This window comes from Heterocephalus glaber, unplaced genomic scaffold (genome assembly GCF_053883595.1).
Source record: "Heterocephalus glaber isolate CG9 unplaced genomic scaffold, H.glaber_assembly_v1.0 deba00001481, whole genome shotgun sequence".
NCBI classification, from domain to species: domain Eukaryota; kingdom Metazoa; phylum Chordata; class Mammalia; order Rodentia; family Bathyergidae; genus Heterocephalus; species Heterocephalus glaber.
Window position 1 is genome coordinate 36,677,905 of NW_028258317.1, and position 27,782 is coordinate 36,705,686.

General features: G+C 41.1%; 1 protein-coding gene across 1 annotated transcript in view; it reads right to left on the minus strand.

Annotated features, from left to right (window-relative positions):
- Positions 1–7,897, minus strand: part of Snapc3 (small nuclear RNA activating complex polypeptide 3) — a 38,615-nt gene extending 30,718 nt beyond the window's left edge. Inside the window, exons 1-2 of the mRNA XM_004838317.3 lie at positions 7,542–7,897; positions 6,805–6,882 (exon numbers count right to left, since the gene is read on the minus strand). Of these exons, the coding sequence (XP_004838374.3) occupies positions 6,805–6,882; positions 7,542–7,858 (395 nt within the window). The 5' untranslated portion in view covers positions 7,859–7,897. The remainder of the gene's footprint in view (positions 1–6,804; positions 6,883–7,541) is intronic.
- Between the last annotated feature and the right edge of the window lie 19,885 nt (positions 7,898–27,782).

Here is a 27,782-nt window from a genome sequence, read left to right on the forward strand (position 1 = left end):
AAAGTATTACTCATTTTAACAGAGGACTAGAGTAATGTAGCATTAGCAGAGAAGTAAAGGAAGCTGGGCATGATGGCACACACCTGTAATCCCAGCACTCTGGAAGGGTGTAACAAGATGAAAAGTTCAAGTCCATCTGGGAAAATTAGGGAGCCCTAATTAAAAATTACACACATACACACATACACACACATATATATATTGGGGGGGAGGGAGAGAGGTGTGGTGACACACGCCTCTATTCCCAACACTTGGAAGGGTGAGGCAGGACCACCACAAATTCAGGCCAGCCTGGGCTACAATGGTGATTTCAAGGCCAATTTTAACTAAACAGTGAGATCTGTCTCCAAAACAAAAAAAAGTGGCTGGAGATCTAGCTCAGGGATGAAAGAGAAATAACCTATGATAAGGTTCATCCTACCCCTACGGGAAAATGCTCAAGGAAGTCTATCCATTCTCTTCCCAGGACTGAGTTTTAGTTCTGGAAGAGCCTGGCTGACTCAGTGATAGAAAAGTTGCCAGGTGCTGTATCAGTGGAACTAGCACCCAGAAAAGCTGTTCAGAGGAGCAGGTGGTGGGAAAGGTGCTGGGTGCAGAGTCTGCGGACTGCAGAGCCAGCCTGTCAGGCCAGGAAACACAAACCCCTCCCTGCACTGCTAGGTCTCTCCATTGGCCTTCACCCGCACAGCTAACAACGTGCCAACTGGCCAAGGAAAAATATCTAGACTCGAGGTCCATTTTTACAAAATGGCAAATTTGTAGATGAAAGTCAATGAATTATAGCTAGCCTAACTTTTTTTTGATAGCAGGGATTGGACTTGGGACCTTGCGTTTGTGCAGCAGGCGCCAGAACCACTGAGCTAAATCCCCGGCCCACTAACTTCTTTTTTACATGAAAGCTAGCATGTGCTTTGGGACTCTGCTTACTTTACTACGTCAGGGAAGTCACTCTCTCTGTGTTCACCTTTCCTCATACTTTGTTATAGCTACAGGATATTCTACTGTGTGGATTTCCCAGTGTTTCACTACTCTATGTATGTGAATTTTCAAATGGTTTCCAGCTGCAAACACTACTGCAAGGAATAAGCTCTTACTTTTCTTACTGGAGAAGTGCAGACTGCTACAAATGGGAGTGCCGAGTGAAGAGGTAATTGTATATGCAGTTTTTTATTACCTATTACCAAATTTCCCCAAGACAGGGTTTACAGTCTCATTAGTGATATCTGAAAGCACCTGTTTCCCAAAGCTTTTTCAAAAAAATAGTGAGACCCTGTCTCAAAAAAAGAAGTTGGAGGTGAAGATTAGTTGGAAGGGAGGATTGGTTATTCTTCTTTTTGTTCTGGTGGTTATTCTGTTGTTATTATTGTTTTTTAATGCCCTTATTTACCCTTTGTTTTATGGTACTGGGGATTGAACGTAAGGCCTTCACAATGAACTACATTCCCAAAACTTTTTAAATTTTTTTATTATTTTGAGACAAGGTCTAACTGCTAAACAGCCCAAGCTAGGCTTGAACTTGTAAGCCTCCTGCCTCAGCCTCCCAGAGTGCTGAGATTCCAGGCATAAGCCACGATGCCCAAAAGCCACTTTCTTATTTTACTTTTTTACTATCTAGTTTGCCAGGGTTATTATTTAAAACCCTCCGACTGCCTACAAATTCTCCTCCCATCTTTTTAGCTGTAATATTACTTTGTTATAACATACAACCTTTGTACCTTAAGATGGTGTGCTAGAAATTTCAGAGCCATCAATTGGTTGAATGAAGTTCACCCTCTAGTCTTCCCTCAGAAATGGTGGCAGGTGCAGGAATTATCCCACATTTTCTTGCATGTTTAAAGGTGTTGTTTTTTCCTATAGCTTTGATATCTGAAGGATATGTCAACTGGATATAAAATCCTTGTTGACACTTTCATTGAGTTTTCTTTTTTTTGTTGTTGTTTTTTTTTGGTACCTCATTGAGTTTTCTAAAAGATGATGCTACATTGTAGCCCTGCTTTGTATGCCAGCTTTGCAACAATACTTTGTGTAAATTTTTCTTTAGGTTATCTATTCTTTCTGCTTCAAAGCCTGGATGACTTCACCTTTATTTCTGAAATATGACAGCTTCATTAAGCTATATCTCAGAGTAGAAAAGTCTGTTCATTTTTGCAGGTACCCAGGGAGCCTTCTGAGTTTTAGATTTAGTTTTTTCTACTTCTAGAATTTTTTTTTGACAGGGTCTCCCTACATAGTTCAGGCTGACCTAGAACTGTGGCAATCCTCTTGCCTCAGCCTCCCAAGTGCTGGGATTAAAGGCATGCACCACCACATCTAGCTTTGGAAACTTGATTGCATTTTAAAGTATTAATTCAGTTCTACTTCTTCATTTTCCTTATTGAGGGACTCCAAATATGAATATTGTATCTTCTTTTCCTGTTTTCCATTCCAAATACTTTCTCTCATTTTACTTTTTTATGTCACTTTCAATTCTTTTAGTTATCTTCATGCCTTCTTTCACTGCCTATTAAATTTCCATTTGAATCTATCTTATAATTTATTCATGTATAATTTTCTTTTTTCCTAGTTCTTTCCTACATTCCATCAATTTTATTTTCATTTCTCCTATTATTCGTTTCCAGTTTGTTTTAAAATTTCTAATTCAAGGTGTTCTTATACCCTCAAATGTTTGTTTGCCTATAGTCAATTCTGTCTGGAGTATAAACATAATTTCCTTGTTTCCTGGTTATTTTCTGGGGGCAGGGAAATAGTCTTCCAAGCTGATCTGTATAAACAGTTGCTTCCTAGTTTTCTGCAATAAGTTCTCCTTGGATTTTATTTTCACTTGTTTATTATCGTGATACTTGGGTGTGGTGGTAGTAAGTTACAAGATTTTCAATTTATGGTACTCTGTCATTCTAGCAAAGTCCAGATACAGTATTAAGAGTTTAGTTTTTTAAAAAACTGTGGAGTTTTCATTATGAGATAAGAATTGTGGGGGTCAGGGATTTAGCTCAGTGGTTTCACTGCCTGCTGCACAAGCACAAGGACCCAAGTTCAGTTCCCAGTACCAAAGAATTGTGGGGCCAGGGATTTAGCTCAGTGGTTCCAGTGCCTGCCTCAAAAGCACAAGGTCCTGAATTCGATCCCCGGTACAAAAAAAACAAAAACAAAAAGAGAGTTGTGAATTCTCTAATTTTGTAGTTCTCTTTTACTTGGCTACAGAAATGAGTAGAATGAGCAAAATAATCTAACTAAAATTGCTATACATTAAAAGTAAGGGAGCTAAAGCTTTTGGGAAACAGGTATAAGGGTTTAGTATTATGCACAGTTGTTAACAATTTACTATTAAAAAAATTTACTATGAGTCCCAGGATCAAGAAATTTCAAGTGTTGAATCAGTTATCTAGTTTGCTATGAAGTAAGGAGAGTGGTATGTACCAAAGAATCAGTATTCAACGACCACCTTTCTTTTCCTTTCCATACGTGAGTCAAGTAGCTCCTTTAGACAGAGGCAGAGAAAGAAAAAGCATGGAGATATAAATTTAGGCTACTGCCACAAGTCTAATGTTTTACCAAATTATTAATAGTAAATCACATTTTAAATCTTGGCTGGGGATTTAGCTCAGTGGTTCCACTGCCTGCTTCGCAAGCGCAAGGACCCGAGTTCGATCCCCGGTACCAAAAAAAAAAAAATCAAAAAAATAAATCTAATTGGTTCACAGTACATCAAAATAATCCCAGCTGAGGAAATACACCAGTGACTTGTTTTACATTGGAATATATACATACAATTTGTTCCACATATCCTAAATTTGGAAAGATTAGAAGACAACCAAGGAGATTTGACTAACCAAGGAGTAGAAAGCAGTCAGGGGGAAGTGCATATTACCTTTTTTGTTAGTCTCTCTCTAAAAACCACTTTCTTAAGTCTTACAAAAGTTTCATTTATTCCACTCATTCTACAAATTATTGGCTCCCTATTATGTGCCATAGTTCTAGGAACTGGGGTTCTAGCAGTTAAGTGTAACAGATACAGCTTATGGGACTTTTTTCTTAGTGCTGGAGACTGAACCCAGCGAAATGAGCAGGTTAAGCATGTGCTCTACCACTTAGCTACATCCCTATCCCCACTTAGGGAAAACTTTTTGCTGTTGTTTAGAGACAGTCTCAATGCGAAGCCCACACTATCCTCAAATTCCTCTAAGTCTCAACATTCCATGTGCTAGGATTACAGTGTGAGCTACCATGCCCAGCTGTAGAACTTCCAAGCATAAGGAAGATATAAAACCTTTAAAGCATATTATAAATGTGGTAAGTATTTTAACAGAGAAGCAGGGGGTTGCTATATGAACACACAAGGAACCTAAATGGAATCCTTCATCCTTTAGCTAAGCCTTGAAGGATAGGAAGGCAGGAGAATAAGAGTATGCCAGATAAACAACTGGAGTGGGAAACACATTCCAGGAACTGAAACAGAGTGCAGTATGGCTGGACCACTTCAGAGACAAAGCTAAAATCATTAACAAAATCCATCCACAGAGGCCTTTGTGAGCCACTTAAGGACTCAGGACTTTAGTGAAAGAGATATTAGAGGATTTTAGGCAAGAAAGTAACAAAATCAGATTTACATCTTAAGCAAATCCAACTAATCAACAACAGTTACAAAGCACCAATTGATAGGCTGGGGATGTAGCTCAGTGGTGCTGCACCTGACCGGCAATGGCAAGGTCCTGAGTTCGATTCCCAGTACTGGGCGGGGGGGTAGTTGAGCTAAGGCACTACAGTAGACTTCAGAGCAAGGAGTATGGACTTTCAGTGAGCCTACCAAAACTTTAGACATGTTAGAGCTGAAGGCAATATCAGTGAGCCTCTTTCCTAAGGGTAATCTGGAAAGCAATCTTAAGAGCTTAAAGATGGGGAAGGTTTCAGATGGTACAGAGTACATGCATATTCTGAGACACTTGAAAGAGAAAGTGGTTGAAAATCAATCTGGAAAAGCATACTTGGGATATATGTAGGGGGCTTCGAAAGTCTCCCTACCAAAAAAAAAAGGCCTCCCTAAAAAGTTTGAAATTCTTCCAAACAGGAGATGTACTCACTGACAATTTCTAAACAAAATATACTCAAACAATTACATTATAGATAAATTAGAAAGGGAAAGATTGGACTTAGGAAGACAGGAGCTTTTCATAGCACTCAAGGTGTTGCTAATGTTAATGTTTACAGTGGAAATCAGGAACAATTTCAGTAGTTGTTACAAAAGAAAACCAAGGTCACATTGAGATGACTGCCTGAATAGTTGAAGGGGACAGGAGAAAGGGTAGGATCAAGGATGACAGAACACAACTCAGGTCATATAAAATCAGTAGACTGTAAAGTGGAAGTTATATATTTCATTACTATATACATAATTTCTCTATAATACTACCATACAGTTGGGCTGGGGATTTAGCTCAGTGGTTTCATCGCCTGACCCACACGTGCAAGGACCTGAGTTCGATCCCTGGTACAGAAAAAAGAAAGCAAATACTACCATACAGCAACCCTTCTCAAAATGTGGCTGGCAGACTAGTATTGATCTATGAGCTATTTGTTATCCAATATTCGCAAAAAATGAGAGTAAGCATTTAGAAACTTTCTTTATAAATTGACAATATCTTATGCCTGTTGAATTTCATAACAACAAAATATTTGGACTTACACTGTCTTTTTAAAATTCCGCTTTTTCTAGTAATTCAATTTTATATTATTGTACAAAAATATGGAACTGTCGATTAAAAATTAAAAAGAACAAAAGCAACTGATTCTTTCCCATATACTGAGAAACACTATCAGAATATTTAGCTTTCACCCCAAATCTAAGCAGATTAACTCTACCTGTGTAAATATTCAAAAGTAAACACAAGCCAGGCATGGTGGCATACGCCTATAATCCCAGCACTCTGGGAGACTGAGCAGGAGGACAGCAAGTTCAAGTCCAGCCTGGACAATTTAATGACTTAGCAAGACCCTGTCTCAAAATAAACAACAAATGGCCCGGGATTTAGCTCAGTAGCATTTCGCCTGCCTTGCAAGTGTAAGGTCCTGAGTTTGATCCCCGATACCAAAAATAAAAATAAAAAGGGCTGGAAATGTACTTTATGCAAAGACCTTGGGTTCAATCCTTAGTAACCCCTCTCCCCAAAAATGTAAGCACAAATTTGAATATGGATTGGATACCAGAGGTTGAAAATATTTAATTTTCTTATGTCTAGTAATACCATTCTTACTATGCAGCAAAGCACTTTTAGGAGCTGTATATTGGAGTACTTAGGAGTAAATTGTTATGCTTGCAATTTACTGAAGAGTATAGCAAGAAAAAAAAGACACAGTTGCATCTAATACTCATCCAGATAAGCCAAATAAGGCCAAATATTAACAATAGTTGAATTGAAGGGGTGGTGGGCATATGGATAAGAATACTGTACTTTCAACTTTTCAAACTATAATGTTCAAAACCAAGTTTAAACAAATACCACAAGGGCTGGCAATGTAGCTCAGTGGTGGTGAAGTGCTTAGCGTGTACAGGGCGCTGGTTTCAATCCCAGCACCAAAAATTAAATTAATTAAGTAAGTAATATACAACTAGCAGGGATTGGTGGTGCAGGCCTGTGATCCCAGCACTGGGGAGGCTGAGGAAGGAGGATCACCACAAGTTTGAGGCCAGCCTGGGCTACAAAGTGAGTTCAAGACCAGCCTGAACTGCTTGGTGAGACCCTGTCTCAAAACAACAACAACAAAAATAAATAAATGAGTAATATATGACCAAAGCAAAGTCATCCATACCTCAAAGTCACCAGATCAGTATCCTCTGGGATGACTTCTGGATCTTCACCTTCCTCAAGGCATTTCAGTTTATCGAGGCTAAAACAGAAAGTGGGAAAACAGTATCTTAAGGTCAGCCATACATCTTGTCCACAGAGTACAAGCTGTGTCCGGAATACACCACTGAGTCACTAAGAAGTCAGACAAAACCCAGTAGGCTACTTTGAGAAAATACAAGGCAATGATTCTGTACAGATAATTTTTATGGCCAATTGAAAGCGGCTAGTGCAGTTAAATGGTGAAAGATCAAAGTTATTTTTATGCTTTCACCGCAAATGGGGCATTTTGGAGGAAATTCTCAGTAATAGCATACTCGGAGGGCCCCTAAAGAGACCATAGTTAATCAAGGTTTTAATGCTTCTCGGATTAAGTGCCCTGCAGCTTCATTACTCAGGTTCTCCATTATCAAAGTGCCTGTCAGTGGCAGATTTTCGTCGCTGTTCCCCGCCGCTTTTCTTTATTAACATGCATCTTAGAAAATAACGAACGGAAAAATTAGTCTCTTATGCAGCTGTCTGGTCCCTTTCACTCGCAGGAATTGTGCGTTGGATCCTAGGACTTCTCCGGCGGAGCGAGCGGCTGGAAAGAGCGGCCCGAACCGGAGTGTGAGGCACAGGCCCCGCCAGGGCGAGATGCGGGGAGAGCTGGACGAGCGGCACCCTTCCGGCCAAGCTGCCGGCGCCTGGGCCTGCACTCACCTGCACACCGTGCTCAGCTCGGCCGCTGCCTCCAGACTGCAGCCCAGATCCCTGGCCACTGCGACATGGTCCCGACCGGAGTCCGCGACCCCTGGGTTCCCGGACAGCGCGGGTGCTGAGGGATCCCTCAGAGACAGGTCCGCGGCCCCGCGCAGCCGGCCCCGCCACAGCTCCCCGAAGGCGCCCACGTGGAACACGCAAGTGCTCAGCTCGGGAAGCTCGTACTCTGGGAAGTTGCGGCGGCTGGGGGTGTGGGCCAGGTATTGCGGGCCGCCAGCCCGGCCGCACGCTAAGCCGCCACGACTGTCTTCAGCCATGTTCGCTGCACTCCCTCCCTGGCGAGAGCCGGATGCTCCAACCGCGCGGGGCGTGACGGGACTTGTGGTTGCGCGCGCGCCGCTGGCCAGCGGGCGGGGCGTGACGCGAAGGGCCCGGCACACTACATCTCCCGGCAGGCATCTAGGCCACCCGGGTGCGGCCGGCCACTCCCCGCGGAGAAGGGCCGAGCGCATTGTTCTCCGCTGGCTGGCCGTGCGCGTTGGGTCGCAGTCCCCGGGCGCCCCGCCCCGGCGGGTCCTGCTGAGTACCGGCTCTCTGTTGGGCGGGGCGGGCTTGTCCTGGGCCGCAATCCCTTCTCGGCCGGCCTCGGGGATTGCCGCACTTATGAACTCCGGGGTTCGTGGGCTACGCCACTCCCCACTGTCTTAGAGTCTGAGAGATAAAGGGTGAGACCACTGCAACGGACCCGACACCATCGTATCTCCTGCTCGGGTTTTCTCACAACCTCTTCAGTGAACTGCCTCGTATTCGACTGTATAGATTTCATTACTGTCCTCATGCGCGGTAGTATGTATGGGGTGTCAACTAGGCATCCTAAGCTTCTCATTATTAATGTAATGCAGGTTTTTAAAAGTCACAAGCTGGGTGGAGTCTCGAACGCCTATAATCCTAGCATTTAGAAGGCTGAAGAAGGAGCATTGCTGCACTTTTGAGGCCACCCAAGGCTACCTGGTAGGTTCAAGGCCAGGCTGAACTAAATCGTGAGACCCTGTATCAAAAAACAAACAAATAAAAATTGGAACAATCAGCCAGATGTGGTGGTGGAAACCTGTATGCCCAGCACTCAAGAGTCTGAAGCAAGAGGATCTCGAGTTTGGTGCTAGCCTGGGTTACCAAGTCACAAAAATCACAACCTTCCCAGGCAGAGATTGTCAAATGCATGTTGCTGTTACAGAAGGAGTTACTGCTAGCAAATAGAAGCAGGGTTGCAATTCAATGGGTCTAGCTTAAATGGGGCTTTTGGTATCTCTGAAAGCCACCCCCCCCAAGCCCCAGGAGGTCTTCCAGAACCAGCTCTAGTTATTTATTATGATTTAATCACATACTGTTATGCCTTGTGTCTAGATGTCCTCCCAAAGCCACATGCAGTCATAGGTGGGGCTTTTTGGAGGTGGCTGGATCTAGGTTGTGTGATGGTAGGATTAAGGCTGCCCTACCATGGGTGTGAGTGCTACCAGGGCTAAGGGTGGGTAGCCTGGATAAGATATAAGGGACAGAAAGAGGGTTGCTGTTTGTAGCTTGCTGCTTGCTGCCTTGCTGCTTTCTCCCTGCCATGAACTGTTTCTCCTCCCCACTGCCCCTCTGCCATGCCAACAACCAGACTTGGAGCCAGCCAGCATGTGAGATATCTAGACATAGTGTGTGAGGCATCTGGGGATAACAGTTAACACACCCAAGGCTCTTAAAAAGGGGGGCAAGGCATTCCTGGAGAAGGAACAAAGGGAGACCAAGACTGGATTGTTATTAACCTGTAACCCCGAAGGTCAGTGGAGGACGCCATAATTCAGGAAAGAAATTTAGTTGGAACCACATGTCCTTGACCACAGTGTTATCTCAAATAGAGCCTTGCAGCTTCACTCACCAGGATTTAGGCCTCTCCTAAAGCCATGGGGGGAGGGGCTATGCATCCCTGTGTACCATCTGACATGCCCACATGAGTCACATGGGCTTTAGTCGGACTCCTAATATAATGCAGCTGAATTATGAGGAAGCAAGAAGCCTGTACCACTTATAGCCTGCCAGTAAACTGGGCAGGGGGGTTAGATACAGGAGGGTTGCTTCCTTTTTTTTTTTTCAGGTACTGGGATCAAACTCAGGACCTTGCACTTGGGAGGCAGGTGTGGCACCATTGAGCTAAATCTCTGGCCCTACTTCCTTTTTAATAGCATTTAATAGCATTAATCTCTTTAGCAGTCACATATCCTTTGATCTCAGTTTTACACAAGGTTCCTGCTGGCCAAAATTTAAGTTTTTCCATTTTTTTCCAGCTTTTTGCTCTTGGTCCATACTATAAACCTGACTAAACGTAGCCAGCAGTACCCATACCATACCCTGTATGTTGGGCTGCACTGAAATTTTCTCTGCCAGATCACTTAGTCTATGGCCTTAATTTCAGACTGAGCCAGGCATGGTGGTACACACTATAATCCCAGCACTCAGCAGGCTGAATCAGGAGGATGACTGTGAATTTGAGGCCAGCCTGGGCTACATAGTGAGCCTGAACAATATATCAAGACCTTATCTCAAAACAAACAAAACATTGGGGACTCTTTTTTTTGGGGGGGGGGACCAGGGATCGAACTCGGGTCCTTGCACTTGCACAGCAGGCAGCAAAACCATTGAGCTAAATCCCTGGCCCAAATGTTAGTGTGTTTGAGGTGTTTTTTTTTTTTTTGTACCAAGGCTTGAGCTCGGGTCCTTGAGCTTGCACAGCAGGCGGCCAAACCACTGAGCTAAATCGCCAGCCCCTGGGAACTCTAAAGATACAAAGTGGAGATCTTCACTTGATATTTCTTCTGAAGCCAGAGGGCCATGTAGAAGTTCCTATCCACCAAAGAAAGTTGAGGTACAGAAGGAGAACTGAAGGAAAGAGAGCTGAAGAGCTACTATTCATAAAGGCAGTTGGTAGAATAATCCTATCCATTCTAGTACAGTTAGAAACAATGAAGCTAAGGAAGTCACTCCCCTACACCCATTTAATTTTAAATAGCATCCTAGGTCCATTCCTCCTTCCATTTTCCTGAGAGGTTGAAAATCATACAATAACTTAGGAGATCTCTGATGTTCTGTGTGAAAGCACAAGTGCATTGGATCTTCTAGCCAGACCTTTAGTCACCATTACCCTACTCAAACCTCATTAAGGGCTCATAAATATGTACTATATGTCATGCATGCAAAAGATCAGAGTGAATTCTGGGATAGGTATGCATGTTGAGAGGCCCTGAAATAACACAGCACCCTGTCAATCAGTCCTGGCAATCATGCCTAGAGATTCCGGGAGGAACCTGGGCTGAGGTGCATATCTTTTACTTAATTATATCTTCTTTCATTTGGTTGTCTGATCAAAGTTTATAGTAATTAGATGGCATGGAATGTCTAAAAAGGGACTATTGTTCTTCTTTTAAAGAGGAGTACATATAGTTTTGGAAGAATGAAAAAATAGTGCAAAACAAAATCAAATAAAACTAACCCTGTCCCTGTCTAATAACATTCATAGACCTATTACTTGAGGAAAGTAAAGATTTTCCAGCTTGTATGCTTTGTGGTGGTAGGGATTGAACCCAGGGACTCATGCATGCTAGGCAAGTACTCTACCTCTGAGCTATACCCTCAGCCAAATCTTGCACTGTACACTCTATAAGGGAAGCATCTAAAATTCAAAATTTCAGAGGACTTTTCTTAAACTGGAAGATGACTATAGGGTGTGCAGTTGCTATGGTATTAATGTTTGTGTCCTTCCCGAATTCATATGTCAAAGCCCACCAATGTGATTCTAGGAAATGGGGCTCTGGGGAGGTGATTAAACCAAGAGAGCAGAGACTTCATAAATGGGATTAGTGTCTGTTTTAATTGCTTTCTCATCACTGGGATACAATACCTGACACCTACAACTTGAGGGAGGAAAGGTTTATTTTTTTGTTTTGTTTTGTTTTGGTTTTGGTACCAGGGATCGAACTTGGGTCCTTGCGCTTGTGCAGCAGGCGACGAAACCACTGAGCTAAATCCCCGGCCCGAAAGGTTTATTTTTGTTCACAGTTTCCCAATTGTTATGGTTTGAATGAGTTCCCTAAAGTTTATGTGTTGGAAATGCAATCCCAGTGCAACCATGCTGGGAGGTGGGCCCTAATGATCAATGGTTAGGTCATGAGGTTTCTGCCTTCATGACGGAGTAACAGTCGATATTGTGGGAGTGGGTTAGTTATTGTGAGAATGGACTTGCTATAAAAGCAAGTTTCGCACCTCTTTCTCTTTTGCTGTCTCAGGCTCTCTTACCCTCCTATATCAGTCAGTGCTTATAGAGAAACAGATTTAATGCAAGATATAAAAATATATAAGAATTTACAAGATTGGCTTACAATGGCTGCCTGCAGAGTCAGATGTGAAAGAGGGCAAAAGGTCTGTGTACTGAGGATCTGAAGGATCCAGTTGAAGGCCTGGAGCTCAGGGTGGTGTCCCGTATGAGTCTGTATCAGGAGGCCAAAGGATCTGTGATGAAAGACTGAAGGGTCGGTGCTGGAAGCCAGGAGACGATGTCCAAGGTGAAGCAGCCATCTTTGTTTCTCTTTTATACCATTCTGGTGACAAGCCTCCCTAGGGCACGTCTTCCACACCCAGAACTATGCTAAGCCAGTCTAGTTGGGCATTTCTTACTCAAGTTGACACAATCAATCAACCATCACACCTCCCATTTCTATTGTGAACTTCCTAACCTCCAGAAATGTGAGAAATAAATTTCCTTTCCTTATTATCTGGTCTCTTGCATTGTTATAGCAACTTCAAACAGACTAAGACACCAATGTTCCCAGAGGCTGGGTAATCTATATCAGTTGTTACTCACCTCCAACTTCCTTGTCTGCTATCTGTTCAACTCTACCTATTTTAGGATTTGCCAGTAGGCTGCCCCTTCCCAGTGTAAAGACACACTCTGGACCTAGTTCCTATTTGGATAGTAGCTAGCAGCATTCAAGTCCTGAGTTTTGTTTCCATAATACCAGATTGCCAGATTCAGGTTTCTGTCAATGCGCTGACTCTTTAATTTGTTCCTAAGTTCATACCTAAACTTCTTTGGTTTTCTTTGGTTTTCAGCCAATTACCACCCACAGTCCATTTACAACATAACCAGCCTATACTCTGAAGACTGCAGGTGGGGACAGGAATGTGCTTGTGCTTGGCTAGGAGGATCTGGTAGGTGGAAAACAGGAGCAGAGCCAGATAATGAGACTAAAACTAGTAGGCTGAAAAATAGGGAAGAGATCATAGGGTGGGAAAACATAAATTACAATCAGAATGTCAGGAAGCTGCTCCTCTCATGGTGGCTGGGGAATGAGGGAGAGAAAGAGATCAAAAGAGACCAACTTTCCAGTCTCCTTGGAGGGCACACCCCCAATACTGAGGACCTCCCAGTGAGTCCCACCATTTAAAGATCCCACCACCTTCCAACAGTGGCAAGCTGAAGACCAAACATGCAACGGTGAGTTGGGGAGACATTCTAGATTCAAACCATAGCACTACTCCAGGCATGAGTCTTAGCTCCTTATTCATTAAGGTATTTTGTGTTCTCTCTCTTAAACATGCAACCTACACTCCTCCACACATGCACCCATAACCATTTTCCCAAGGTCCAAGACACCTTCAGGGTCGTTGAATTGGGGAGGTTTTTTAGTCTCAGTCACTGTGGTGCCTGGAGCCCACTCTTTCCCCAATCTGTACATCACCACAAAACACAGAAAAGATTATTTTCTTGTTATAAAATCTTATGCATTTCTTGGATCAGGATGAGTGTTATTTCTTTGTTTAAAAGTGGATTATCCAAAGAGTTTCTTCTATACTGAGCTCAGCATAAGCACACAATTTCTTCCAACAGTATCTATATTACATACTTATGGATTAAACAAAAAAAGAATAAAAGAATAGTTTCTTTTGAAAAAAAGTTCTGAGTGTTTTGGACTTCCACATTCAGGTCCACAGGAATAACTGGTTTGAAGTTTATCCAGAACAAAGGAGGAAAAGTTAAATCTCAATAGGTACAGAAAAAGCCATTCACAAAATTAAAGTTACTGTAAAAATTTCATTAAATTACAAAAAGAAGGGAATTACCTCAATCTGATCAAGAACACCTGCAAAAATTATATCTGACATTATACTTAATGATGAAAGAGCAAATGCTTTCCCTTACAGCTGTGAGAAGACAAGGATATCCACTCCTACCACTTCTATGCAGCATTGTATTAGGGTCTTAGCTACTTTAATAAAGCAAGGAAAAGGAGTAGAATGTATAAAATGGAAAAGAAGAATAACAGTGCCTCAAACATGATTGTATACATAGGAATTCCTAAGGAATCTACAAAGAAAGCTACGATAGCTGGGCATGGTGGTACATGCATATCTGTAATCTCAAGACTCTGGGAGGCTGAAACAGAAGGGTCACAAGTTCAAATCCAGTCTGGTCAATTTAGTGACTTAATGAGAGTCTATCTTGAAATTTTAAAAAGGGCAGAAGATGGGCTGGGGATTTAGTTCAGTGATTTTGCCACCTGCCTCACAAGCACAAGGTCCTGAGTTCAATCCCTGGTACCAAAAAAAAAAAAAAAGAAAGAAAGGGCAGAAGATGTAGCTCAGTGCGAAGGACCTGAGTCTAACCCCTAGTTTTGAAAAAAAAAGCTACTAGGAATAGCAAATGAATTAGCAACTTTGTAAGACAAAAGATAAATAATAAAAAAGAAATTGTATTTTTATATTATAGTAAAGAACAATTACAGTTTACATTTTAAAAATCAATATAACTGGGCTGGGGATTTAGCTCAGTAGTTCCACCGCCTGCCTCAAAAGTTCAAGGTTCCGAATTTGATCCCCGGTACCAAAAAAAAAAAAAAAATCAATATGACTTAAAATATCATAATAAACATGAAATACTTAAGGATATACTCAGTATAATACTATGTGTATATATTTATAATTTTAAAACTATAAGGTATAGTTGAGAAAAGTTTTTAAAAGACCTATTTAGGAGATGTATACATGTTCAGACATTGTCAGACTCAGTGCTTTTAAAATGTTAATTCTTTCTCCCTCATGTCAGATTATCTATAAATTAAGTGCAATCATGATCAAAATCCTTGAAGCAGGCTGGGGATTTAGCTCAGTGGTTCCGGTGCCTGCCTCAAAAGCACAAGGTCCCTAGTTTGATCCCCGGTACCAAAAAAGAAATCCTTGCAGCATTTATGCATACAATATTTGGTTAATTGTCAAACTTATATGGAAACGCAAAGGATGAAAATAGCCAAAATAATCTTGAAAAAGAACAAATTCAGAAGGCCTTAAATTGATGATTTGAAGACTTGTAATTCCTGATTTTTAAGAAAACTTTCCCTAACCTAATATAAAAATATGTACATATAAAAAAATGAGCCATGACTTTTACCTTACACTGTTTACAAATAACTTGAGCTGCATCATAGATGTAAAGATGAGGCTAATACAACAGCACTCCCTGATTGTCACAGGAGAGACATTGTGATGTGGAGTCTAGAGAAGTTTTCTTAGGACACAAATTATGAACCACAGAAGAAGAAAAATTAGTAAGTTGGAATTTATCAAAATTAAAAACATGCTTTTGCAAAGATACTTTAAGAAAATTAATGGTGGGCCAGGGATTTAGCTCAGCGCTTTCACTGCCTGATGCCCAAACACAAGGACCTGAGTTCAATCCCCGGTACCAAAAAAAAGAAAATTAATGGTAAATCACACAGAAATGTTTGAAAACTTATATTTTATAGCTTGTCATGGTGGCACATGCCTGTTATCCCAGTATTTGGGAGGCTGAACCAGGAGGGTCGTGAGTCTGAGGCCAGCCTGGGGTACATAGTGATTTTGTTTCCCAGTCAGAGCTGGGCTTTACACTGAGCTACAAGCCCAGCCCTTCTAGTTATTTAAAGATTTTTTTTTGAGACAAGCTCTCAGTAAGTTGCTAATGATCAGGCTAGGCTTGCACCTGCAACCCCCACTCAGGCTTTCCGAGCTGGGTATGGAGGTGGGTGTCAGTATGTAGGGCGACATAGCAAGCTTGAGAACAGCCTCAACTACATAGCGAGATCTTGTCTCAAAACAAATTCATATCTTATAACAGACTTGTATCTAAACATATAAACATCTCTTCCAATTCAATAATATAATAAGAAGCACAATTAAGGGCCAGGGATTTAGCTCAGTGCTTCCACCGACTGCCTGGCAAGCACAAGGTCCCAAGTTCGATCCCTGGTACCAAAAAAAAAGAAGTACAACTGAAAATGGGCAAAAGATAAGAATAGTTCACCAAAGGATACTTAAAAATTGATAAGCCCATGAAAAGATATTTAACATCATTATTCATTAGAAAAATATAAATTAAAACTATGATAAGCTAACACTACAAAGATAAAATCAAATACTAATTTTTGTTAAGGATGTGAAGTAACTATTTCTGAACAATAGCTGTTTTTCATATACATTTTCCATATATTCCAGCAACCTCATTAGTATTTATTCAAGAACAATAAAAACATTCATCCATTCTAAATCTTGTACTCAAATGTTCACAGTGGCACCAAACTGGAAATAATCAAAGTGTTCACCAAATGATAAATGACTAAACATATTGTGATATGAAAAAATACAAAATGTGATAAATAATTCCATCCCATATAGTACTATCATCAGTGACATGGAAAGGACTGTGATACCTGAAGAGATGTTTAGGAATCACAAAAGCTGCTAAGGGAAAGAAGAATTTCATTTATATGAAATTCTGTAAAAGGTAAAACCACTGTGACAGGAAACAGATTTTCTGGGCCTGGTGGTTGGAGGAGGAGAAACATTTTGAGGTGATTGAATGTTCTATATCTGTTTTTTGTTGGTGGTGGTGGGGGTAGAGGATCTATGTAGCTCAGGCTGGCCACGAACTCATGACAGTCTCTTGTCTCAGCCTCCCTAGTGCTGGGATTACAGGTGTGTGCCACTATGTTCAGTTTAGGAATATTCCATATCTTGATTTTGTTTGTAGTTACAGGACTATCTATATATTTGTCAAAATGTATCTACCTATATATTTAAAATGGGTAAATTTTATAGTGTATAAATTATATCTCAGTAAAACTACTTTTTTTTTTTTTTGATACAAGGTCTCACCATGTTGCCCAGGCTGGCCTCTAACTGAACTCGATCCTCCTACCTCAGCCTCCAGAGTGCTGGGATTATAGGTGTGCAGCACCATGCCCAGCTAGTAAAGCTACTTTTTAAAAAAAATTTTACCCTTACAAAAAAGAATAACTTTCTTTGCTAGTTAAATCAAATAAGCACTTTGGGCTGGAGGTGTAGCTCAGTGGCAAAGCACTTGCTAGCTTGTGTGTGATACTGGGTTTTATCCTCAGCATCTCAAACAGCACCTACAGCTTTCTTTCTTTCTTTCTTTCTTTTTTTTTTGTATTGGGGATCGAACTCAGGACCTTGCACTTTCGAGGCAGGCTCGGTACCACTAAGCTAAATCCCTGGCCCACCTACAGCTTTTTGAAACAAAGAAAGAAAAGCCTAGAGTTGTGCTTAACAAGACTGAGTAAGCTGGATGTGGTAGAACACACCTGTGATGCAGAATTCCAGTACAAGAGAGACCAAATGGGAACGAAGAAGATTTATTAGTTGTACACCTGACCCAGCCAAACTTGGGTCCAGAATGCTGGACGATTGAGCAAAGGAAAGTTCCAGTTCTTATACATTTAGTTGCAGTGACACAGTGAGTTTACTGGAACAGGACAAGGGCAGACAGTTTTGTAACTTAGCCTTTTAAGAAGACAGTGTCTTACGAATCATATGGGAACAGAGTGTCCTAAACTTTGTTTACAGGGCATAGTTGTCTACAGAGCATATAGTTCCTCAGAGGTTACAAAACAATATGACTGCCTACCTTATCAACACCAGGGGTCAGTAGTTAAGGGAAAGAGGGGAGTGGAACCTGAGTGGGGAGCAGCTAAGACTGCTTTCAGCTAGGGGAACTGATTTTCTTTTACATTCTGCTTTACTAGCACTCTGGAGACTGAAGCAGGGGGGATTGTTGTGAGCTAGAGGCCTACATACTGAGTTCAAAGCCAGCCTGAACTACATAGTGAGACCCTGTCTCAAAAACTGAAACCAAAACCAAAACACCCCCCCAACACACACAGATGAGACCAAAAAACAAAATAAAACAATATTGAGTAAAACTCTGTAAGACTTACTAAAAAGAAAGAGATGTATAAAAAAGGCTGCTTAAACCTAGGCATGGTAGTGCATGTCCCAGCACCTGAGAGGCTGAGACAGGAGGATCGCTGCAAGTTCCAGGCCAGCTTGGGCTACATAGTGAGTTCAAGGCCAGCCTGAACTACATGGTAAGACCCTGTCTCTAAAAAACAAAACGGGGCTGGGGATTTAGCTCCATGGTTCCACCACCTGCCTCGAAAGCACAAAGACCGGGAGTTCAATCCCCGGTACCAAAACAAATAACAAAAAACAAAACAAAAAGCTGGGTAGTGCCAGGGATTTAGCTCAGTGGTTCCACTACCTGCCTCGCAAGCACAAAGACCCGAGTTCAATCCCCGGTACCAAAAAAAAAAAAAAAGCTGGGTAGAGATAGGCTTCTGGTAATTGATCATTTATGTTGAACCACACATCACACTTGGCTTGGGTTTGCTCCATTTTCAATAGAGGGTGTTATGGGGCAGTTACTCCTTTTTTTTTTTTTTTTACTATTATAATCTTTATTTTTTTAATTAAGTTTATTGGTACATTTTAGGTATATAATACAGTTACATTCATCATTGGGATCTTGTACCTTTACATGATATATCTTGGTTCTTATTTTTTCCCCATTCCCTGGCCTCCTTTCACCCCCTCCACCCCTCCCTATTTACAAAGACTTTGTTCCCATTTTTTTCCTTTTCTCATATTTTTTCTTTTCCCTTCTTTCCTTTCCCCTACTCCTTTAGACCTTTTCTTCCTATTTCACAATATCAATTATACATTTTGATCCTTATTTACACTTTTAGTTTTTCACACCAGCAGGGCAGTTACTCTTGCAGAGTTTGTCTTGGTTCAACTAAGACATCAGAAGCAGAAGAAGGTTGCTAGGGATTTTCACTCCACTCCATACTGGAGTAACCCAAGACAGCATCCTAAGTGGGAACCTGCCTCATGCAGGCCCTGGCTGGCACTAGAGAATTCCCCAAGGGCTAAACATGTAGGCCCCCATGAGATTCCCTAAAGATCTGACTGCTTGGAAGACAGCTTGTTAATGAAAACAAATCTCTTGATAGAGTGGAACATTTCCACTCCAGAATTTCCTTGAACGAAATAGCTATACTATATGTTACCCACAGTCCTTGGGAGATGCCCTATAAATTGTGTCACAATGCATGAAAGAATCCTTGGGCTCAGGAGAAAGATAGAAGAGCAGTTTTCCTTAACAGACTCCACATAAAACATCCAATGAGCTAACAGCATGAGCCAGCAATTAAGGAGGACTCAAAGGATTTGGTTTCTTCAGCCAGCTTGACACAAAGTGATTCCCAGTGGAAATCTCAGATCTCAGAGCCAACATCGCTGATTGCAGTGTCCAAAGTAAACACACTGATAGCAGTGGCAAGGGTGTGGCAGGGTGTAAAAGCAAAACAAATGACATATCAAGGAGTATTATTTTCTCCTTTCTTAGATGCCATTTGGTACAGAAAGACAGTTTGTGGCCTTAATAAGTCACTTGTAGGGTGAATTCTCTCCAGTCGATCTCCTAGTCTTTCTCTTTAATCAAAGATAACAACTGCCCTAATGAGCTATGGTGAGATGTAAAGAGAAAGCCCCCAGGCACCCACCAAATGCTGGCACCAAGTAGCTCCATGAATGGTAAATGTTAGTTGTAAAAGGACACTACTTGTCCTATATGAACTAGAAAATTTTATAGGTAATATCATGCAAAATAGTCTATATCATATTTGTGAGCATTTTCTGTGGACCTCTACCAAGGGAAGTGGTTAGTGTTACCTGATTCTTTCCCCAGCAGTTAGGAAAGCGTGAGCACAACACAGATGCAGGTGCCCTCATGGGAAGGTAAGCTAGACTTGACTGTGCGGTGCATGCTGACTGCTCTCTTCACCCTCCCCAGAGCTTTCCTCTTCAGCTCCCCTTGCTGGAGCTTTGGCCAAAGGAAGGAAGAAAGAGAAAAGAAAAAAAGATAATCCACATTAAAAATAAGAACCAAGATGCATTATATAAAGGTACAATTCCCAATGAGAAATGTAATTGTGTTGTATACCTACAATGTACCAATAAAAGAATTTAATACAAAAAAACCCCCAAACAAACAACAAAAAAAGATAATCCACATCACATAAAGCTAGCTGATGACAAGCATTACTTACCTTCACAAATACCTTAACAGCAGCATGTAGACTAGCCTTTGACCAAACAATAGCCTACAACCATTTAGGGTTGGGGTGCAGTTCAGTGGAGGAGTGCTTATCTGGTATGCATGAGGCCCTGGATTTGATTCCCCCATATTGGGGAGGAAAAAGATATGTATGATTATAGTGTTTAATAATTCTCACAGAAATAAGTGAGTATATATGTCTAATATATGTTCTAGAACTTTGGAAAGCAATAAGATTTGGCATGGATTTCTGAACTTATAATGTACTTGGCAAGTAATAGAATAATCTTATTCTGTTCATTGAGCAAATAGCCATCAGAACACCAGGAAAGGGAGAGGGAAAGAGAGAGGGAGAGGGAGAGGAGAGGAGGGAGGGAAAAGGGAGAGGGGAGGTGATTCTGACCAAGTAGCTGCCTAACATTTAAAAAGTTTTCTGAGACAGTGAGTGACCATGTCCTGTAGCACGTAGCTAGGAGCAGTCCTGACTAGTTGACAGTCTTGTGTATGGGTCAGCTTTCCCATTGCTGGGACCAAATACTGTACCTGATACCAATTTAAAGAGGAAGTGGTTTATTTGATGCATAGTTTTATGTTTGTTTGTTTGTTGATTTATGTGGTACTAAGGATTGAATCCAGGGCCTTCACTCTGAGCTACATCCATTCCCCAGACCTTTTTGTTTTTAATTTAAAAAAAAGAACAACTTTTTTTGTTCACTAAGTTGCAAAGTTGCCCAGGCTAGGCTCAAACTTGCACTCTTCCTCCCTCAGCCTCCCTGTTCTAGGATTACAGGTGATTTCATCACACCCAGCTCTGGCTCATGGTTTCAGAAGATTCAGTCCATGGTCAACTGGCTCCAAGGCAGGAACATCTTGGTAAAAGGGCATGTTGGAGAAAAGCTTACTTCATGGTTGCTGGGAAGCAGAGCCAGGGAAGAGTATCAGAGAGGAAAGGGACAAGGACCAGATATAGACCTCAAGGTTATATTCCCATGAGCCCCCCAGACACACTCAGAAGTGTGCTTTATTAATCTAGGTGACTTCATGCCAATTGAGTTGACAATTAAACTTAACAGGCACAATTGGCTACAGAAAGCTCTTGTTACTTCTTCAGAGAAAAGAGACTACTACTGACGGTGAGTCATGGATCTCCTCCCATCCATTTAAAGGGCAGAGAGATGCTGAAGGTGAATATCATAAACAGGGGCCTAATTCTACTCATTTCTGTCAGGGTCATGCTAATGGTCCCTCTGCCCCCAGCCTTTGTGGGTATGTTAGTCACTAAGATCTTTCTTGGGGAATATTATTTTATTTCTGATGCAAATGTGGTAGCACTCTTCTATCAGTGAATGCAGGCCAAACTTCCTAGAGTACAAACAAAGGATGGTGTTACCATGGTAATAAATGTTCAGCTGAGCTTGGAGCTAAGCACATTTCTATAGAAGGGCAGATAGTATTATTATTCCTTATTCCATATTCATACCTGATGAGTCATAGCTGATTTAAGTAAGTTAATCACTCACTAGAAGTGGACATTTGTTTGTTTTGTTTTGCTTTTTGAGACAAGTTCTTGCTATGTAGTCCAGGCTGGCCTTGAATTCACTATATGGCCCAGGGTGGCCTGGAACTCTCCGAGGCGGTCCTCTTGCCTCCTGAGTGCTGGGTTTACAGGTGTGTGCCACTACACCTGGCCTAGAAGTGGACATTTTAAATCTCCACTTTACACTGTAATAATTTCATACCATAGATAAATTATAGAAGAATTAAATAACTATTTCTAAATGCAAAACTTCAAAAAGTTAGCAGTTAATATAGTTTACATTATGTTCTCAGAGCAAGAAAGGCTATCTTAGATAAAATACAGTAAATGTTACCCGAGTCCTGAGCAGAGGTCTGAGTCTGAGGGGTCAGATCTGGTTACCTGATGCCTCCACAGCAGTGTGATTAACAGAGAAAAGTGGTGGTGAAGGAGAAAGGAATTTATGTTCAGTTTGGCCACACAGGGAAGACAGCTAGTCCAGGAATCTGGCTTCTCTGGACTGACAACAGCTTTAGGAATATAGATGGGAAGAGAAAGGGTGGGAAGCCAAGAGTTCCACACAGCATGGCAGTTAGGTAGGATGTGGGATCCTGAGTACCTGGAGGTGAGAATACACGTGTGTAAGTCCTCTTCTGCTGCTCCCATGGGTGTCAGAGCTGGGGAGGCTTGGGGGACACTCTCTGGTCCAAGCATGAGATGAGGTGGGGAGGAAAAAAATCTTAAAGAGAACAGATTAGAAAAATGCAGTCCCTGTTTGGAGGCGAGAGAGCAGGCTTGCTCCTAGCTTGGTGTCCCTCCCTTTTGTTTTTTAACCTCCGACTCCTCCTCCACGAAAAAGCTGTTGCTTCAGGCAGGCTTGTCTGGGAGCTCCGGACCCCCAGGCACAGGTAAGGCGGCCGGTGGCTTCTCTATTGAGCCGTTTTCCCTAGCACCCCTCCCGCTGCGGTCCGCCCACTCGGCAGGTTCACTCTTCTGGACTTCTCACCGCCACTACTCAGCTCGCCCCCAGCCCCTGGGCGCTCCCCAGGACTCACAGATACTCAACTTGGGTGTCCTCCCTCGACTTTCTCTCTTTTGACCTGGTCTGTACTGTCACTAGCTCCATCGCCGCTCGAACCTGTCCCGTTTTCTCTGGGACTGTCATCGCCCACCGCTGCCCCCCTTCCCCCAAGGCCTGCTAGTTCTTCAGGTGAATTCTGTAGCCGCACATCCATTAGGCCTTGGACATGATATTTATTCGCTGTCTTGACCATCTTTAGCTTCTTTTCCCCCTTTTTCATCTCTCATTAAAAAACATGAATGTAAAAAAAAAAAAGAAAAGAAAAATGCAATCAATCAGGATAATGACTGGGTACATCTTTAAATTCCCCAATTCTCTTTATTTGGTTATTTATTTAGCGATAGGGTCTTCCTAAGTTGTCCAGGTTGACCATGAACTTTCGATCCTCTGCCTCGGCCTCCCAGAGTGCTAGGATTACAGGCCTGCACTATCCAGCTTGATAAATTGCTCAATTTTAAAGGTGCCCTTGTTACATAAGTATAAAGCAAACATATAGAAAAAGACTGAACATTTTGAATACATTAAAGTTAAACTTTCTGCACAAAAAAGACCCAAATATAAAGTAAAAATGTGTCACTTTAAGGAGGACAAAGAGATTTACAACTCAGATGCAACTGAGAAAGTAATAGTATCTGGAATATATATTGAATTTCTAGAAATTAACTTTAAAAAGAAAAGAAATCTCATGTAAAAATGGGCAAAACATGTGAACATGACATTCTTGAAAAAGGAAGTGAGATGCAAATTAACACTTGAAAAAAGGACCATGTTATAAACGGCATATATGAGGCCACTCGGAGACAGGCTTTGTGAGAAATAAAGGTTTATTCCAGTGAACAGAGACTGAAATTGGGGAGCAGATTTCAGCAGCTAGGCTGGGAAGAGCTGCATTAATTACATCCTTGTGTGGATGGGCTGACATTGAGAGAGAGAGAGAGAGAGAGAGAGAGATCAGCAGCTATCTGTGAAGGGGATTAGGGCTTGAAAAGGGGGCTATGATCATAAGGAATGTTTATGACTGAGAGTCCAAGGACAGTCAGTACAGGTACCCAGACAATCACTGGACTTCTCAGCATCGGGGAAACTGTTTATTCCATCTAAAATTTTCTTTATGGTTGTCAGTCTTGTTTATTGAGAATAGCTTGTTGTTTTCTAAGACTGTCCTGTTTGCTTGTGAAGGTTTCGTTTAGGCCAGGCAAGGCAGAACAGTCTCATTGGTAGACAGGAAAGTGCAAATTATAAAAACAAACTGATACCATTTCACAGGGTAAGTTTTTAATAAGGAAAATTAGAGGAAATTTTAGGAGATTAGTAACTTGTATTGAGGCAGTAAGTGCTCCAGTATGTGTTAAATTACACACTGGTGGCTGTGTATGTTTTCTGTCATGTTAGTCTGGTTGTTAATCAGTAGTATGATAACTAACTTTATAAAGTCTTACAAATAAATGAATCTGATGCTGGCAAAATGTGGTGGGGGGGTAGAGAGGAGGGAAAAATAAGAATTGAGATGTGTTATGTACATATACCAATTCCCCACAATGAATATAATCATTATGTACTGCAAACATGCACTAATACAAATTAAAAGTTTAAAAAAAAAATTACACTGGTGGTTCTCTAGAGCATCCCGTTTAGACACTGTCCTACCCAACTTTATTTAAAATAACACTGAGGAGGGAAACAACATTGTACTAATTGATTTTGCCAAAAAGGACAGATGGTTAAGATGACTCTTAAATGGTGGGATCATCAACCAAGTCTTTTCCTTCCCAAGTCAAGAGATACTCTGTTCCATGTGTTGTTCTCAGCCCCAGGTGCCCCTGAATATTTTAATATATATGTGTGTTAATTTGCTTCATTTATACTCTTAATTTATCTTAGTTCATTGAAAAGAAGGTTTTGTGCTATTATCTGTTTCTTCTTTGTAAGGATCTTTTTGGTTAAAGTCTTGTACTCTGAGCAACTACTTTGAAGATAATGATAGTCTATTAACTGTTGTTATTCTCTTATTATTTTGTTATGAAATTTTATTTTATTTTTTAATTTAATTTTATTTTTGTCATAAAATAAAAGTCAAGAGAGTGGCAAAAAAAGTTGAAAAAAACCCACTTGAAACGGAGTTCTGGAATAAGGCCAACTGTACATTTTTATACCCATAACAGATTCCTCTTTCCCTTCACATTGCCCCACAGAGCTTACAAAATACAAATTGATAATATATTTGAAGCTGGACAGGTAGCCTTCCTATCTTACAGCAGTACTCGCTATCTTGATTTACTTATTGGTACTGGGGATCCAACTCAGGACCTTGCACTTGTGAGGCAGGAGGTGGAACCACTGAGCTAAATCCCTGGCCCTTGATTTACTTTATTTAACTTAAGAACTACTATAGGGTTTTTGACTTATCAGTTTGACTTATGAGTCTTGTTCCCTTCTTTGTCACCCTCCAATCACACCTATTAATGCTCCAAAACAAAGTAGATATGTAGTTATTTCCTTGGGCCTGCAAAATGATAACTGTAATTGGGGGCTGTTGATCCTACCAAAATTTGCTTACAAATAAATTTGTTATATGCAAATTCACACCAGGCTGGACTTGTCATCTTATCCTTCATAACTATTTTTAGCCTATAAAATTGTGATAAATAAACTTGACTTGATCTTGCCTCTATATTTTGTTTTTAGTAAATAAAATGCCACCTAAGTTAGTAAGGAAACAAGTGAAAGCCTAAGTAGAAGTATACTTTTGTAACAAATAGCTAAAGTCTCAGCCAATCACAGTAGCCAGGCATTTGTCAACCACAGGTCATCAACTGATCAGACCAACTTCAAGTTGGACAGAGACCTAACACATGAAGCTGCTTCTGTACTTCATGTCTGCTTTCTGTCTATAAATTCTCAGTATCCACATTGGCAGTGGAGTTCTGAACATCAGGTGCTGAGGGCTGGTCAACCTGAGAATTGTTCTTCACTCAAACTGTTTTAATTTGTGTATAATTTTTCTTAATCACTTGTTGTGTAGCAGGAATGAAATTGGAAGTAGGTATTTTGAAGGTAAATAAAGGTCACTGGAAGTTGCTGCCATAGTTTGGAGTTTTGCAACTGAGGGTATAACACTAAAGAAATAAACTCCCGACGTGGTTTATGGAAATCAAGGGGGTGTGGTCCCACTTGGTTTTGAAATCCCCTCTTAGCAAAATTCTTCCATAGCCCGGGGCTAAGAGAGGTACATGTTCCAGGAGAAATTGTTACTTGGACTAAGTAAAAAGCCATCTGTGACATTAACTGCAAGGGAAATGCCAGACTTTTTAAAAGAAGGTAAGAAGAACAGCACACTGGGGTGTAGCTCAGTGGCAGAGCAGTTGCTTAACACACTCAAGATACTGTGAAAAACACAACAAACCCAGCAAAGGTTTGTAAGAGACACAAATGAGTGGAAGAAAATAGGGAACTTCTTTTGAAAAAGTGTGAGAAAGGTGTCCTTGTTATCGTAGCAGTTGTCTAGTATGGTCAAGAAAATGAGAGACTAGGGAAGCACAGGCTAAAGAACTGATTTGATGAATTGCAAGCGCTAAATTTAACCACAGATTTTTTTTCTTTCTGGAAAACACAACAAAACTTGAGTGGGAACTTATTTCTGTGAATTTGGCTGAATGATGAAAAGAGCTGCCAAGAATACCCTTCTCTTCTTTCAAAGGAAACAGGAAAAAGTAGTTTTTATTGTTGTTAATGTTTTTTTTATAGTAGGTAGGTTTTGGGGTTTTTTTTCCTATGCTAGGCAGTAGGCTTGGATTTTCTTTCATGACCTGAAAAATATATATAGTACTTAAGCCTGTGGCAGAACACTGATATATATTCTGAATTTGGTCACGTGTAGATGTTTTTTGTTTTGTTTTTTATTTAATCACTTGAGTCCCTACTGACCTATTAGCAGGGACTCCAATTACCTCAGGAGTAATTTTCTATTCTCTTTGCTCATCTGCCTTTTCAGACTTTTCTATAATGGAAAGCATTGCTTTTGTAGTAGTAAATAAAGTTACTTTAATTTTTAAAAGGTAAATGAGAAAGGCCAGCTTTAAATTTGCTTGACAGTGGCATTTAAATTCATTAAACCAGGGAAAGGACCCTACAAAAAGAATTGTAAAGGGGTTCTAATTTCTAGAATACAGTGCTTTATCTGTATCCATGAGTTTACTTGTTTCCATAGAAGCAACCTAGATCAACTGAGAACAGATGGGTCAACTTTTCTGTTGAATATGCACTCTTACTTTCTTATAAATTAAGTGCTTGCCCTGTATGGCTGCAGGAGAGTAATGTCAGGGAAAATATAAACCAAAATAATACTCAAAGAAGAAAAACACAAAGCAAAAATATGAAAAAGTTCATTTAAAAATCCCTCATCAATAAGGATTATGGAAGCCTGGGGATGCAGGTGCAAGTTATCAGACTGTGTGCTGCTGTTTTTTTTTTTTGGTACCAGGGATCGAACTCGGATCCTTGCGCTTGCAAGGCAGGCACTGGAACCACTGAGCTAAATCCCCAGCTGCATGCTGCTGTTTAGAATGTGTCTTCATGGACCTAGAACTTACACTGCCACCTGATTGATCACCAAGTCCGGCTTGCCCATGACAAAAGCAGTCCCTGTTTGTCCTTTGCTGGGGTCTGCGGTATTCTGCATTAGTTCTGTTTTCAGTTACGGCTGAGTGCAACATATGTACGGTAAGGTATCTTTTCTACTGTTAGCTGAATAATAATAAAACAAAGTACCTCTGCAGACAGCACCGTGGTACATGCCTGTAATCCCATTGACTTGGAATGCTGAGGCAGGAGGATTATAGGCAGCTAATTTAGATAGAAATTAACAGACACTCAGAGAGGGACTGGGCACTCTAAGAAGTCAGCACAAAAATAGACATCAGAATTGTGACTGGAGGTCCATCTTAGGACCAGGCCTCACGATACAGATGCAATGGCCAGGCCTCCAGGCCTCCCTAGGGGAAAACAATAACTTGAGATTATGTTGTAATTAGCACCACCTGGTTCAATAAGTCCAGCTGGGTGACCAGAGCATCTGGACCTATCCTTTCTCAAAATGCCTTTGCTCTTTCCATGTACCCTTGCTATGTGACTCGTTTCCCTATTGGATCAACATTAGCTTAG